Here is a 17,260-nt window from a genome sequence, read left to right on the forward strand (position 1 = left end):
AAAATCTAATGTCAGAATTTTGCATATATCCACAGAAATGTTTTATTTCAATTTTCAAATAACTAATAGATTACTTAAGGGTGTTGCTGCTTTTTTTTTCTTAAATGATTTCTTTAGGGCAGTATCTTAATTCACGTTCTGTTGGCTCCTTACTAGTTTTTACAATGTTCTTAGTGTATTTGGAAAATATTTTTAAACCTTTGGTGTAAAGCGGTCTTTTTTTTTTATTTTCTTCCATTTTTCCTTTTTTCTTTCCTTTTTTTGTTTTTTAATAATTCTGGAGTCTTTGGTTAAAAGGAATGATACTATCTAAGGACAAAATGCTATTATTTAAAAAAAAGTCTTGTGTGTATTATGTGTAATAAATTTCTGGAACAGGTATGAATAATAAGCACTTTTATTTCCTGTAGTGCCATCAATATAAACTTTTACTCTTTTAAAATTGAGATTTAAGTTACAACCTTTGGTTTCTTGAACTCTGACATATAAAAAACGCCACCAAGTTATCAATGATCACTTCTGCTTTTCCCATTTCCATTGCTAAGGCTACCTCTTGGTTGTTACATTGACTACAGAAACACTACAGCATTTCCCATAAAGGGGATGAGAGTGGGAGCGAGTGAGCAGAAAGTGAGAGTACGTGTGTTTGAATGTGTGTGTGTGTGTGTGTGCATGCATGTATGTGTACATGTGTGTGTGATAGCAAATTGAAACCCTTCTGTCTGGGATCCCAAACCATTTATGCAAAAGGTGTTTAAATTACTCTGCTGGGGCACTGCAGTAACTGTACTTAGTAAAAAATAAATAAAAATTAAGAAAAAAATTAAACAATTATTTGTATCTATTGACTATTCATTTACAGCATGTTGAATTATTTACATATTATGACACATAAACTTAAGCCATAAACAGAATTAACACGTTGCCTTACCATAAAATACAAATTAGAAGTTAAAAATATTTAAGAAATCTGTTTTAATATTTACACACGCTCAGTGAAAGTTATGGTTGCTCACATTACATGGACTCTGTACACTTCGCAAAATGGCATGATTGCTACAGTTGAGAGTATTTGCCCTAACCAACATGGTGGGGTTTAGTTATTTTTTTTTTCCTCCTTCAAGGAGGAATTTTTTTTTATCATTTTCTGTTTTCTTAAGACTTTATTTGTTTTTAAATCACCAATAGACAATGTTATTTGTTTCCTTGAAAAAGAGAGCAAGTAGACAAGCAATGTGAGAACTAGTTAATTCCCGATGTTCTGAGGTACAGTACTATTGTGGTGTCAAACTGTGCAATGGTTCATAAGAACTGTAGGCATTGATCTGCTGATAGAGAAATGCTCAGTACCCTGTATTACTAGTTTCAATATACTGATTTGTTGGTTGCCAATTAAAAATACTCCTACACTGGTTTAATGAAGGAAATAAAATGTATTAGCTTATTCCTTTTGTTTTCCAACATATGAATGCATATACATGTATGTATGTTTATATGGATTGATATATACACATATATACATGTAGATATGTTGTAAGACCTGTCTTTTGTTGATTGTTTTGCTGTTTTTGTTGTTGAGTATTAATTTAATCATAAAACTGGAACACAGTTACCTATAGAAAATGGAAATTGTAGTTGCCAATTTAATGCAGGTCTTGCTTTAAATGAACGTGATTCATTTTCCCACTGCATTCCACTGAACTTTCTCTATGTGTTGTGCTTTTGTATAAGCTGACAGAATTTTTGTGTTCCTAATGCTAGAATGTAAAGTCTTTTGGTTCATAAACCATTATTATTATTATTATTATTATTTTTACTTAGCACTGCTTTTGAAGACATGAGAAGAGAAAAGGTCTAGATGGCACTGCTTAAGTATTTTCCCCTGTTATTAAATTGCAGTAGAAAGAATTGTAACATTCCTTATGCAAACACATGATTATGTTGCATGAGTTTTCAATTCTGAAAATGCATTTCATACCTACTAGCAGTCATGTACAATATATATATACAGATTGAGATCAAAGGTTTCATTTAGACTGCATTTTAGAGTCAGAATTTGCCTATGAATTTCACAAAGATGAAAAACACCTTAATTGCTGGCTATCTGGCTGTTTCATAATCAAAAGAAAACTATATATATATATGTATAAAGTGATAGTAATACCATATCAGAATTGCCAAAACACATTTTTGCGGTCCTTAAATTTAACCACTGGATATCAAGCTGACTGGTCTTCAAAGACTTATGAGATCTAGCACCCCTCCCTGACCCGCCCTCAATTTGGCGACTACAATCCAATTCAACTACAGTAAAAATATAGTTAAAAATAAATTCTACATCTACTGATATCTCTGGGCAGGATGAGTCAGTCGTTTCTACCTACATGGTTATTGAATGCCAATATATGGATTTTGCTCTAGGGTATCTGTTTCAAGCTCCTGTGTTTCTCCCTTTTCTGGTTTCTTCTTGTCACTGCGAGCAGAAATGAATCCCTGGTCATATGTTTTTGAGGCTCATGCTGCAAAGTTTCATCTCTCACTTTGATCTAGATTACTATGTTGACTTCCCTGGACATCTAAATTTTGTTGTAACCATAAATGACAATATCAAGGATTTTTATGGCTTTTATGGTAATTGCAAATAAGAGCCCACTTCTAGACTTGGGCTCTGAGTTGTCTCTAGAAAAACCTTTCCAGAATGGCATTTTGGAGTTGTGCACCTGAGTTATCGAAATGCTCCTTCCTGATATATGCTACCCAAACTTTAACCCCTGATGACAAGGGACAGGCACTTTTATTAGAGTGATGCCCCAAAATGATTGCCTAGGAGAAAGTGTGTCTCTGGAGAAGCTTGAAGAATTTCTACTCTGAGCCCATGGGCAGAAACTTGGTTGGATTCTGCCCAAAGACCATACTCAGAGGTGTTCAAGTGTATAATCAAAAAATAAAGGCCAGAGTTCCCTTTGCTGGTGAAGGAAAAAAAAAGCTCCCATCTTAGAGCAAATTTAGAAAGCTGAATGCTAAACCCTTTCCTACCCCCTCTGTCTCTGAAAGTTAGAATAGGAGGGCAGTAGGACTCCATCATATTCCAAGCTGCTGAATTATCAGGGGGAAAAAACCATACACTTAATCCACAGGCAAATACTGGCCTTGGCTTACTATGCACAATTAGGGATATTACTTTGAAAAATAAGTGGTTTTTTTTGTTTTTAAAATAGAAATAGCAAAGTCATCCTCCAAGAAAACATTCAATCAAATCAAACTTTAAGGAGAAATTAGCAATTCACTATTTTCCCCGAGAAAAGCAAAATATGAACCTCACATTGATAGAAATAAAATATATTAGCTTATTCTCTTTCCTGTCTCATATATGAATGCATATGTCCATTAGTATAGAAAAAAGCACACTGACATAATTCAAAAATTGAATAAAAACAATACATCATGCCTGCCTATCAGTTATATATTTTTCTGTAATATCAACTGAGGCTCATAACATTCATCATGTTAATGTGGCTTTGTTGTTATCCTATGCTACATTACTTTTCATATGTTCTTTCATTAGGCCAATTGCAACATACACAATGAAAGCACCCTTAAAAAGTCAAACCCAACAAACCCACAAACTAACTCTACTTGTGCACATAATCCTTTAAGTATTGTTTGCTATGAAAAATACAAAGGTGAATTTCACTGCACATAAGGAAATGTAGTTCAGTCAATCTCTTCAAAGCCTTACTTTGTCTGTCTCCTAAGAATATAATCAGGATTTCAGAAACAAGAAAAGCTGGAAAGGACCATTAATCCTTTAAAGAAATGAACAAATCCTTCTTTTGAAATACCCTATTAAATTCAGAAATAAACTTACAGGGAAATGTTGTAGAGACAGCTGACATTGTCTGAGAAGATCAACCTGTTTGCTAGCTTTGTCTGTGCTCTATGTTAGTATATTTGAATGACTCCCAATCTAACCTACATCTAAGATATGTCTAATTTTGCTAACTTTTCTATTTTGTGGTTGTGTTTTGACTAGATTAACTATAAAAACTTCTTTAGGTCTGCTATCAAAAGCTTGTGAAGTTGGGGGAAAAAAATCTCTCTCGCTGGACCTTTTGCCATTACACAAAATATGTATAAACCAGATGCTGTGTGGGGCTGATGATAAGGGTCATGTTGCTTACTTGTTTTAATTTTGTTACAATAGTTACTTCTGGATTTTTTACTCTGTTCTGGATAATTAACTCTTATTTTAACCACCTAGGAAATAGCTTTTTAGAAACATTTCTTGGCCACCGTGCATGATAATGTTCAGCAGTCCCCAGTTTCTAAATGTCAAAATGGAAGACGTCAGTATTGACTCCCTATGCTCAAGCAGAGACTGGCCAAATTGGTTACAAGTCTCTGTCTTCACTCTCCCTATCCTGTTTGAACTACATGAGAACCTTCTATAATTCAGTGGGAATTATCTTCCCATGATGCCATTATCACCTTCATAAGACAGGCATAAACCACCTTCAGTAAGCATGTTGGCATGGCATTGCAGATAATGTTTCATAAGCACAGTGCCATCTCAACAGCATGCCAATGTTAAAAATGAAGATGGGGAGTATCTGGATATGACCACTTCTCAGTGAAATGACTGGCAATGCTCCTCTAAGAATAGCTTCTAAATAATTCCCCTCAATTGAGCCTGCACACTAAGCAGATAAAGTGGAACACTCAGACACAGTCTTGCCAACATGTGTACAAATCACTTGCATTTTAACTGGAAAACCACAAGGACCTTAGTGTATTCATTACTTAGCAGAAGCAACCCAAATGGTATGAAATGGACCACAGGATAGGCCAGCAACTAAGGTATTTTAGCATCACTTTTGTCCTGGATAGATGTGTTTTCCAAGTCCTACATCAGGCTGTACAACTGGTTTGAGGAGGAATCTAGTCCTTGCTTCCCATGGGAGGCTGTGTTTTAGTTCACATAATAAAGCCAATAGACGATGTTGAAGAAGGAAAAAACCACTGGGAAGAATATGCGGGACCACCGATCTATGGCATTCACATCAGTCAAGTCGGGGATGGTGATTTTCAGTTGGGAGGCGCGTCTCCTCAGGCGGCTTTTCTTCTGTGCCACATGCCGTTCCAGGGCATTACGGCCAAAGCTGTGCCTGGGCAAGCCGGCTTTCCGGTACTGGATGCTGGTGGCATCGTAGGCCAGCATTGTGCTCCTGGGGTCTCCAAGTCCCATCACAGCCTCAGATGTGGCCATTTCATTCTTTATCTCAAGAGTGCTCAGTAAGATGTTCTCGTGTGGGTCCATCTGCAAGGGAGAAGAATCAGAGAAGATGACCAAAATGGGAAGTCTTTGTTGGTGCTAATTATGCAAGGCACTACGATAGGTGGGTTAGGTTGCATTTATCAGAGTGGCTAAGAGAACTGGCTGTGAGGTTACATTATCCGAGAGGGATTACGAACAGATAAGACTCATCATTTGACAACCAGCATGGCCCCCAAATCAGTGTATCATTTAGAGCCATTTGAGATCACTGAGGATCATCAAGCTATGCTCTGAGATGAGAATATAGTTTGATCAAGGCTAGAGTCTCACAGTTTAACAATCTCATAAATATCTTCTAATGGATGTATTTTTTTTCCCTATTGGGTATAATTTTGATGCTCAAAAATCAGAGGCACTCTGACATTCACCATTCTAATGATCTTCTTTCAGAGAACCTCGCAATTACCAAGTTGTTTCAAAGTGGCCATTCAAGCGATGAAGAAGGAAGAGGAGCATACTGGCTGGGTCTGTGGGTTTGGGAGCCAGGTGTCTGGGTGTAAATCCTGGTTCTGCCACTTACTAGCTAAATGACGCTGGGCGAATTCCTAAATTGAACAGTGGCTCCATCACTATAAGCTACACAAGTTTCAGTTTCTCCATCTATTAAATGGTATGACAGTGCAACCCTAGAGGATTTCTGTAATGACATCATGATATAATAGACTGCTGCTAGTACCATTTTCATTGTTTCTACTTAGGGGCATACAGAGAAATAGAAGCATGACACACTATAAAGAATTTACCGTTCTGATATGAATACACACAAAATTAAGCTGTGCTAGGTATGAAATAGTATTAAGGGATTCATTACTGAATTGTGCTCACAATAATAGCCTAATTACAGATAAATTCATGATAAAACTAGAACTAAAAACAGTAAATAATATTTGTTAAGCACTGGCTATATATGCCAGAGACATTTTCATATAACTTCATTTGATTATGCTTCTTAACACTCACAGTTATAAGATATCACCTTAAATTTGCTGGGTCAACATAAAGAGGGTAAAAGAAGATTTTTGAACAATGGAAATTCAGGCATCATGTGACATGCCAAAATGCAATAGCACTCAGAGCAACAAGGAACTTGAAAATTAATAGCTGGACAAACTGTGCCTGGTAGAGGGGTGAGTGGGGTGAGGGATTGACTTGAGAGAGGAGGGAAGGAGGCAGGGTTCAAGAAGAAGAGAGTCAGTCCAAAGCTGGCTATACTAAGTGGAATTCTAGGCCCAGGGAGTAGAATTAAGGTGGCCTATACATAGGGTGATCCTTTTCTCTCTTGGGTGATTTCTTCTTGGCAAAGCTAAAAGTAAAGAATGAATACTGATGTTGTGATACCTAAATATTAAATGACCATGTAATTTTTTTTGTTTTATTTTGTTTTGTTAAGAAGGGAAGATTTGTGTGTCTTATTTTTAAGAGCTCTCAATTGCTACAGATAATAAAACCTAGATGCAATACATTATTATTAATAACAGAGTACATTTATTTTGGTGGAGAATCAGGATATGCCAATTGCCAGTAAAATTTCTGAAACATAAATAAAGGAAAAATGGTCAATAGTAGATACTGGTGATATATGGAAGCAAGGGATATAACCAAACACTTAATTGGAAGATAAAATGGTCTGAGCTTCATGAATTATGCAGAAGGCAAAAAGAAGGCTGCTAAGATTATATACTAACAATTAGCTTTCAAATGTGGTTTAATGACCCTGTATTATAAATTCAAATCTAAAATCTTTTGAGAAATAGAAGCTGTAAAATATGCTAGAACCTAGTAATTGACCAATTAACCTCTGCCCACTCATTAGACATTCTGTATGTTTGGTTTATGGTAGTATTTTGCTTAGTGGACATGTTAAACAAATACATTCCTAAGATTAATTTCTAAAGTTTATAAGATTTGGAAATGAAACCCAATAAATGTTGAAACACTTCTGTCAAGGAAGGGCCAGGTAATGGCTTTAGTGATGGACCCAGTGGCCCCAGGGAAGAAAGCAAATATTCAAAAGCATGTACCATGCACCAAGGTTTTGTGGAAACTGTCTCGGTGAATGCTCACAACCATCTTTTGAAAAGGAATTCTTTCCTAGGTTTTCAGTGAAGGTGTTCACCTAAATTTCACAAACTCACACATTTACTAAATGGTAGAGGTGGCATTCAAACCTTGATCATTAGAGTGTACAGCTTGGGGGAGAGAAGTATGACTTCACAACACTCAAGGAAAGTGAAGCTGATGGACGTGGGGAACTTAGCACCCCTCATTATTTCAGACTGGGTGCTTATTTTCTGTTCTGCTCTGGGTTGTTAACTCTTATTTTAACTTCGTAGAAAATAACTGATTAGCAAAATTTCTTTGGCCACCATGCATGACAATGTTCAGGAGTCCCTGTCCCCCGCACCCCCCCTTCTAAGCACCAGGATATTTGTTTTTCTATTGAGTGATTGTATTGAGAACAGTTGTGAATATCTATCAGACTTGACTGAGGTAAAAATACAAGTCAATAATAATAAGCATTATAAAAATAACAGGAGCATGGCAACCCTCTTGGGTCCCCTGCCTCTTCGGGAGCTTTGTACTATCACTTTACTATCACTCAATAAACTTTGCTTTGCTGCCCACCTAAATAAATAAATAAATAAATACATAAATAAAGGAAACTTGTTCTAACTTGGATAATTTGTCTGATTTTAGTGAGTTTCTGTTTTGTTATCGATGAAATTCAAGACTTGTTAGATTATTCTTAAAGCTTTATTACCTATTATTTATTTATATTTTTTATAAAGATTTTTATTTATTTATTTGAGAGAGAGAGAGAGCACAAGCAGGGGGAGTGGCAGGCAGAGGGAGAGGGAGAAGCAGACTCCCCACTGAGCAGGGAGCCCGATGCGGGGCTCGATCCCAGCACCCTGGGATTATGACCTGAGCCGAAGGCAGATGCTCAACTGACTGAGCCATCCAGGTGCCACTATTATCTATTTTTTAATCAAAAATTTAAAAAATTTATCTACTGAACACTAGTGTGTGTCTGGCACTGTGCCAAGTATCATAGACACAGTGGTAAGGAAAAGATGGCATTGTTGCTGGTCCCTGCTGCTGGTCCAATAACAGTCTCCAGAAAGAATACTGGAGTTGGAGTCAAAAGATTGGAGGTCTGGCTGCTCTATTTGTTATTTTTGACCTTGGAAAAGTGATTCATTCATTCATTCATTCAGATTTTATTTATTTATTAAGAGAGGGAAAGAAAGAGAGAGTGGAGGAGGAGCAGAGAGGGAGAGGGACAAGCAGACTCCTGGCTAAGGGTGGAGCCCAATGCGGGACTTGATCCCAGGACCCTGAGATCATCACTTGAGCCTAAACCAAGAGTCAGACGCTTAACTGACTGAGCCACCCAGATGGCCCAGAAAAGTGATTTAATCCCTCTGAAGCTAGTTTGCTTCAACTGTAAGAATAGAGTTTTGAGAGATTAACTGAGACAGGTATGTGGGAAGGACTTGGGAAACAGAAGTGCTACACAAGCTGATTGTCATGACAGGCTACAAATGCAGTGGGATACACAGGTGCTAGTGGGCTGGGAAAACACAGTAAATAGCTTTGCCTGAAAAAAAGTATGTTGTTCTTGTAGTGTATGTGGAATAGATACAGGTGATGAGCTTTCCGTAGGTAAGCCTAATCATCTCAGCACTGCTGGAGACTTGCTCAGGCTGAAGTGGGGGAGGGGTGCGGGTGGGGGAGGTGGATTGGACATGTGCACCAGTTTATATGGTGCTGCTCCTCAATGTTGTGCTACATTAGGATACTTCAACCTCAAAATCTGACTGCCTGTATTGTCTCAAATAATGTCCCTAACAGTCAAGGAATAAATGAACTTGAATTAAAAAACAAAACAATGCTTTTCCAGAAAACTCTCATCCTTCACTCTCATCCTTACCTTTACATAAAGGTAAACCTACATTTTACCGCTGTAAAGTGGAGAGGTATAAAGTATAACCACCTTCATTTCTAATTTATTTCCCAATTAACAGTGACCTGGAGGAAGCAGCTCAAGCAGGTTGTAGTTTATTAGCCTGCACCTCAGAGCTAAGCCGTGAGACAGTGCTCTGATTACCCCACCTTGTCCTTCTTTGAAAGACCAGTTTTCTCACCATTTTCTCATGTCCTATCTAAAGCCTTCCAGATAATGCCGACCTTTTTACTTGCCTCCTTAGAAATGAGCTGCATCCCTCCCCTGACACCACACCTTAACATCCGTTTCCCCAACTTGCTTTGGAATCACCAGTTCTGAGGATTTTTTTTGTTTTTGTTTTTGTTTTTGTTTTTGTTTTTTGAGGTATGCCATCATGTCCTAATCAACCCCTGGAATTGTATTGGTTTTCTATTAGAAGTGGGGATACAGTGCAGTGTTTCCAAATTCTAATTCTGGACTCACAATCCAGCCTTTGATTCTGGAATGAGCCATTCACAAGCTTTGAGACCATGGGCAACTCATTCAACCTCTCTGAGTTCATTTTTCTTATAGGTAAAGTGAAGGAAAATGCCAACATCAGTCTCCTCGAGTTGTTTGAGAGGGTTAAATAAGACAGCACATGCAAAATCTTAGCCCAGCTTTGCACATAGTAAGCACTCAAAAAATCATAACTGATCTTGTTTTTAAAAAGCAATAAATATTCATTAAATGAATACATTTGATCTTCCACTGCCATTTTTTTAAATGCCATGGACTGTAGGAGCAAACCAGAGCTTTGAATTCATCAGATTACTTAATTTTGCTTTGATTAGTGGCTTCTGTAAAGTGCTGAGAACTGCTTAGTACAAAGTAAACACTAAATATGTTTTTGTTATAATACACGATACATTTATTAAATATAATAAATAAGTCTAGACTGAGTTACTTCTGAGTGTTGAGGTGAGATGGGTAGCAGCTGCCTTTCATTTCATAGGTGGAGAGGGAACACAGTGTTCGTGGGTTCACAGATGCACCAGCATCCTCCTGACCACCAAGGGAAACAGCCCTAAGGCGAGCATCAAAGAGGGAAATGGCGCCATTGCTGGTGTGGCAGAGCAGGGAAAGGGCCCAGCTTGTTTCCTCATGGCCCTTCAACATTCCACCATAATGCTTGTCATCACGATCATCTGTTTAATATTTGTCTGCCCCACCAGACTACATTTCTTGGTAAAGGCAGAAACAAGGTTTGTCCTTTCACTGTTGTATCCCCAAGCACTTGACATGGTACCTGGCACATAGTATGCTCAACAAACAATGCTGATTGGATGGAATTAATTTTGTGACCCTTAGTAACTCAATCCCTTTGTGAGTCATCAATAAGGTGGATTTTGGTGTGCCTGGGTAGCTCAGTTGGTTAAGCGTCCGACTCTTGGTTTTGGCTCAGGTCATGGCCTCAGGGTCCTAATATCAAGCCCCACGTGGGGCTCTGTGGTGCTCAGCTCTGGGTCTGCTCTATTCTTTCCCCCTCCTTCCCCTCCCCCTCTGCTCTTCCCCTGTTCCTGTGCACGCAGGCGCGCTCTCTCTCTCACTGGCTCGCTCTAAAATAATAAATAAATAAATAATATCTTTTAAAAAAGGTGGATTTAATTTTGCAACACCAGTCTGAAGATTGGAATTGCTTGGGGCTACCTCTTGAATTCCTTTCCTGCTCTAGTGCTTCTCCCTCTATATAGGTGTCTTGCTGGAGCATCATACTCAGGAGCCTGAAATCTGGAAGCAGATTTCCCACTGTGCCCTGGCCATTTCCATGATGGATGCCTCATTCTTACCCCAGAGAAGGGAGCTTAGAGAGTAGCCACCGGAAGCCAGGACTAGTCATTTTACATTTTGACCTCTTTCAGTTATCCCAGTGGCCCTGTGGGCCAGGTACTGATCTCATGCTCAGAAAATAAAGCACAGAGAAGTTAAGAAACCTACCACGTGTTTGCACAGCGAATTAGAGCAAGAATTAGAATCTGGTCTTTTTCACTGTGTCATGCTGAGGCACAGCAGCAGCCCCCAAACCCAAACCCATGTGCACTCTATAGCTCATAAAAGAGGACCCTCTCAGTGCATGGTAGGGGCAAGTCATCTGAAGGCTTGCACAATTTTCCTTAATGAGGAATGAATAAGAGTGTCTGTATTTAAATACGTCACAAAGATGACAGCCGATGTAAAATCTTGTCAACTGCAATGCTTTCACCTGAGTAGAGCAGACGTCTGTGGTTTGACTATTCACCAGCCCTCCCAGTGACAATTTCTGTCTGGGAAACACCACTCTCAGTATCTCTTTGGTTTGGTGGATGGTATAGTTTGTTTCAGTGCTTTCTAAACTTGAACATGCATCAGAATCCCTTGGAAAGCTCATTAAAACACAGAGGTCGCTGGGCCCCACTCCCAGAGTTCCTGAGTCAGTAATGTCTGGAATAAGGCTCAACAATCTGCATTTCTAACAAGCTCCCAGGTGATGCCAGGCTGTGGGGATGAAGTTCACAGTTGGAAAACTATCAGTTTATTGGAAGCAGCTGAAGGGCATGACTTTAAATAAAGAAGAGGCAGAGGCCTTGAGAAATGAAGAAAAAGCTGAAGTTCTGACCGCAGTCCACACCACCACGTTGAAAAGCAGCTTTCATAGAGAATATATGTGACCTCCATTTATTATTTTCTGTAGGTAAGTATTGTAGTAAAGGCTTTACACAGTTGTGATACTTCATCTTGGACAATAACCCTATGAGAAAGTTATTTCTAATATTCTCATTTTGAAAATGAGGAGGTTGAGAATTTTGGATAATTAGTGATCTGCCCAGAGTTGCACAGTTGGTATGGAATGTACTGGCACTTCATCTACTTGTTCCAAGGTTCCTACTTCTAATGATCAAACAATACAATTGCATATCTTGAGACTTTCTTCAATTAGGAGTTCTGTCTTGAAATGCCATCTCTCTATTGGGGTGTATTTAGGTGCAGACATTCCAGAAAATGGAAAGAATAGCAATTGTCACCTGATTTAGCTAATCTTTGAAATTGGGTCTCCACACCAACCTTTCCAGGCTTGCCCAGGTGGATTTCCTAATTGCCTTTTTCTTCACATGAGCAGTGAGACACAGGAGAAAACACTAAACTGTCCTTTTTCTGATTAGGAGATAAACAAGACCTAGCTTCCCTTTAACCAGAAAGATCATGTAGCAATTTCTATTGCTCTGGAAAACATAACAAAATATTTATCAAATTTTCATTTCTTGGTATTTTTACTTACTCAAGCCATGAGAAATTTGTTGGTAGTACTTAAAACAAGAGAGAGAAGGAAGCAAAAGTAAATGAAGGGAAAGAGAAGGAAGAGAGACTAGTGAATAAACTGCCATTCTCCCCAGATAAATTGCCTTTGTAAGAGCTATGCCGAGGCCTTGCTTTAGCAAGTGTCTACACTATCTGCTTTCTCATCTTGGACTTTAACTCACAAGTGTCCCTTCCTAACAACAAGGGTTTTTGGAGAGGCCCTATTAAGCAGGCCAGTGTGAATAAAGTCTCCTATTTCCCATTCAGCAATCCATCTGAAAATTGTGCTTTACCTGGAGTTATTTTGCTTATCAATCAAGAAGGAAATGCTGAAATTCTGAGAAACAGACTGATTTATTTACTCCAGCATTCCAGAGCCTCCTATGAATGAATCTCTGTGAATAAGGCAGTTTGCACACTGATTGAATCAGCCATTCTATTGGGTAGAAGGATGGACCTCTCTGCTGACTTATTTCTCAGACTGACCAATGTGCTGATGGTTCAAACAAGGGTAAATTCATGTTTAACATTTGGATTCAGAGGTTTTCTCTTCCTTCTTTCCATTTCTCAACCCAACATTTTTTTTCCCATCAAGGAACAGAACATGCTTTGATTAACAGAGTTCCATTTTGCTTAAAAGATATCACATTAAACAATGATGAGTGGACATTATTTTTATATAATTTGTTAATTCCAGGTCTAGTTTCAGTTTTCTTGCTCCCTTTTCTGCACCTTTCCCAATGACAGGTGTGTCCTCTGGAAGAATGTCCTTGTCCTATAATCTTATACAGAAAAACAAATCACATCCCTCAGTGGCCAGGAGCATCGAATGCTTATCTTGGGATGTGAGATGGGGCTATTTTAAATCCCAGTTCACTACTCATATCATCAAGAGAAGAGTGAGAAATTGCAAAACTCCAAGAAATCCTAGCTCTGCAATTTCCAATTGCTGTGACTAGTTGGGTAGGAGATCTTGTTTTATCTTCCATGAAATGATGGTAACCTGAGTAACTTGAAATGCTAAGGCAATGAACTGTTAACCCCCTGAGAATATCCAAAACACTTTTTCCAAAGGAAAAACACTCAGAAACCACCTAACATGCATTTGGTATTCTAAGAGGTAAAAGAAAGTTCACCCAACTAGAATATGAAATGGATATTCTAAGAGAACAAGAAAAGGCTAATATCTTTGTTGAATCCCTCCACCAAAGTAAATGGGGAAATAGTAACCACAAATGGAGTTTAGATCTGGAACATAAATATAGGAAAATACTGCTGAACTACCCAGGTAGTTGCAGGAGGGTGGTCATTTTTTTAATAACTGTAGGAAAAACAAAAAAAAAGAACTGAGATTTCTACTCTTTTTTTTTTTTATTCTGTTATGCTGTTGTGAAGTGTTTGAAATCTCACAACCACATTATGAGGATAAAGTTAGCCCTATCAGCATTTTGTAAACAACCCTTCCCATCAAAATCCAGAAGTTCATAGGTAGCTTAAAGTTTATTAACTGGTAAAGCAGTCATTTAAATTTATGTTTGCAGATTCAAATCTTGTATTTTCTCTACTATTTTCACATGTGGAGAAATACTTATGTAAAGGATATGGGTAAGTCTAGTTATTGCTGTTTAGTTTTTCAATTTTTAATTTTTCATAGGTAGATCACATGAGTGCATACCTCAAGGTTTGCTTAGTAAACTGATTCCCTGTTAAGGAAATCCTACTCTATAGTCATCACAATGTGGAAAGATTCTGCTTATATATTCCTAAAGCTGACCACTATAGTTGATACGAAGTAAGTATTCAAAATAAAACTTGCTAAATAGAGTTATTAGAGGGTTAGACTAAGTCTAGGATCACACATTCAAATCTGGCTAGGGAGATCATATAAAAGTGTGAAGCAGGTGTAATGGAGAATAGGAAGAAGTTGGCCTTGTAATGAACTAGACTAAAAAATACAGGCCTACCTGAAGGACATTTAAATCCAAATTTTTAAACAAACATCACCATAGTGGTCAAAATCACATCCAAGGATTCAGTCCATGGGCTGCTACATCAGTCATTGTAGATATAATTTATAAAAACATTGCCTTTCAGTTCCATTTAGTCTATAATTACGAACTGCTTTATTGCCTTTTTAAAAAATTCATGGCATAACATAGGAATAATGCATAGGGAAAATTTGCCTAGCAAAAATCCTATAGTTCTGGAGCTTCCTTCAAAGGAAGATCTGTGATCCAGATCTAGTGCTAGTATTGTACTTGTTTTCCTAACCTTGCTGTGAAAAATTCTGCAGTATCTCTCTGTTTCTGAACTTCCTAAGTAGCCTTCTTAATTTTTTGTGGCTTAATCTCTTCCAGGCTTTTACTTTCATGGAATCAAATTTATTTCTCTTGGAAAATGATTCCTTTCTATATATGTGTTAATTTATGTGGAATTCATTAAGAATGAAATGTAAATGACAGATCACGTATTTTTAAAAATAACATTTGGATTGAGATTGAAGGGTGAATGCTAAATTTTGGGGAAATGAGACTACATTCAAATTGCTACATTTAATAATAAAGTAAAATTAATAAAATATATGATGAATTGACTAATTTCTTTTAGAAGGCTGATAGAATTCTCTCTGGGTTCTTCTTCTTAATTTAATAAATAAAGCTACTAGTTTCAACTAAAGTTGAAAGTCAGGAGTCATTTTAATTGTATGGGAAAAATATAAAAGATTGGAATCATATTGAAATTTCCTGAAGCTGGAAGAAGTGAAAGAAACTGTATTCACAACCTATTAATTTTAATGGACATTTCTTCCATCCAAAGGAGGGACTTGCCTTGAATTACTATAGATCCTTAGGATGTGTGGAATGGAGCCAGGTTTAAAATGAGCTTACATAAGCCCAGAGTCTTATTTTGATAAATTTCAGAGGTAGATGTGAGAATTTGCCCACCCAATCCTGATAATTCAAAGAAGATTTCACACCTGAAACTCAGGTCCTAAGAGGCAAAGGTTTGTTCCAGTTCAATTTCTATCTGAATAATTGGCTCAAGTCCCAAGCTAGAGACAAACAATTGATCTAATCTTTTTATTAGCTGGTTCATACAACTCAAAGCATTATGGGTGATGACTTGTTAAAGATTTTTGTACACAACATGTAACTAGTAATTCACAATTTCCCAATCCATTTTTAACTAATACCATAGAGGGCATTTGTTTTAGTTTCTTTCTGCAAGGCAGCAAACATGCCAGTCAAGTGTTTCTAATGCACAAGGATAGGGAGCAGGAGAAAAATGGATAAACTTTAGCAAAAGAGGAGCTACATTTTCCCTCTGGGGCTCAAGGGTGATAACAGTGCATGTTCCTAAGAGGGAAAAGGGGTGGCTTTTCTAGCTTCCAAAGCCCAGAACAGTGAATTAAAAATGTGACAATTGATCAGGTCAAATTTCAAGACTCACTGGCAGGTGACATTTGACTTAAAGGTGTGATCCATAATTATCCCAGGTCATTGGGAGACCGATGGTTTTCTCTTGCTACTGGGTTTTGAAACCCAACTTGTCCCATAAGCTGTGAGGAGGAGTTTGGGCATACAAAACCACTCATTGCTATTGCTTCACTTCTGTGTCAGAGGGAAATTAGCATCTGCTTCTATCTGTCATATAGAAGCAAAGTCGTTTTAGTTTCTGTCTCCTTAGTCAAGGCACCAAGGTTTTAATGCAGGTAAAAATCTGATAGTTCCCTCCCCTTGTAAGATATTGACTCAAAAAAGAGAATTAGCCTACTCTAACCAAACAAAAACAAGCCATCTAGACTATTACCAGCTCCACTCCTATGTATGTATCAGAGACACTTTCTCCCTCCACAGAACGTTACCCACTGCCTCCTATTGTTTTTCATTTAATTTGGCTAAGATGCCAGAAAGCTGATCTAATGCAGACCAAATAGGCAGGATTCCAGTGAACATGTAGCAAAAGGGTAACAGAAAGGAGCAGCATATTCAGCTCCCCAGAGATGCCGGGAACACAGCCAGTGACCTTTGCTTCTATGGATTTAAAGTTTGGTTTGGTTCTTGAATGGCAGGGGGCATGAAAGTAGTGCTGAAATGGGTCTCTTGAACAGAAGTGGGCTGGATGGGGAGGGTACACGGATTCACACTGATTATGGAATCCTATGAGTGGGAGTTGAGACACATATTTAGCACTAAAGTGCACTGGATCTAGTACCTGTGCTTAAAAAAATACACCAGGGAAAAGTGACTCAGCAGTAATTAAAGAGTGGTGTAGTCCAAATAACTTGTCAGCATGTACCCACTGTATAGAACAAAAGCAAAATAACTGATGTGAAGGGCAGTATGATTACAGAACAAATGCGTTCGTAACAAATACGAATGGCAAATATCTAATTACAACAAAAGTATTTATAAACTCCACACGGTTTCTTAATAGGACCATGGAATTTCTAATGTTTGTGTCATCAGATAATAGGGAGTAAGGGGATCCATATTCATCCTTCCTTACTCGTATGTATCTTGCATCTTTCACAGCTCAGTTCAAAAACGTTCCTTCCATTGAGGAGTCTTCCTTGATCGTACACCACTCTGTCAGGTCCTCTGAAATATGCTTTCATAGCAATGAAGACATTTCCCTCACTGCCTTTATTTTCGCTTATG

The 17,260-nt window shown here is 38.0% G+C and overlaps 1 protein-coding gene across 3 annotated transcripts in view; it reads right to left on the reverse strand.

Annotated features, from left to right (window-relative positions):
- Positions 1-264: 264 nt before the first annotated feature.
- The window catches only part of GABRB2 (gamma-aminobutyric acid type A receptor subunit beta2), a 240,098-nt gene continuing 223,102 nt past the window's right edge, over positions 265-17,260 (reverse strand). For all 3 annotated transcript variants that reach the window (XM_032403666.1, XM_032403668.1, XM_032403667.1), the window contains one exon: positions 265-5,317. In XM_032403666.1, coding sequence (XP_032259557.1) covers positions 4,970-5,317 — 348 coding nt within the window. In that variant the 3' untranslated portion in view covers positions 265-4,969. The remainder of the gene's footprint in view (positions 5,318-17,260) is intronic.

This window comes from Phoca vitulina, unplaced genomic scaffold, assembly GCF_004348235.1.
Source record: "Phoca vitulina isolate PV1807 unplaced genomic scaffold, GSC_HSeal_1.0 scaffold6, whole genome shotgun sequence".
Taxonomy (NCBI): Eukaryota; Metazoa; Chordata; class Mammalia; order Carnivora; family Phocidae; genus Phoca; species Phoca vitulina.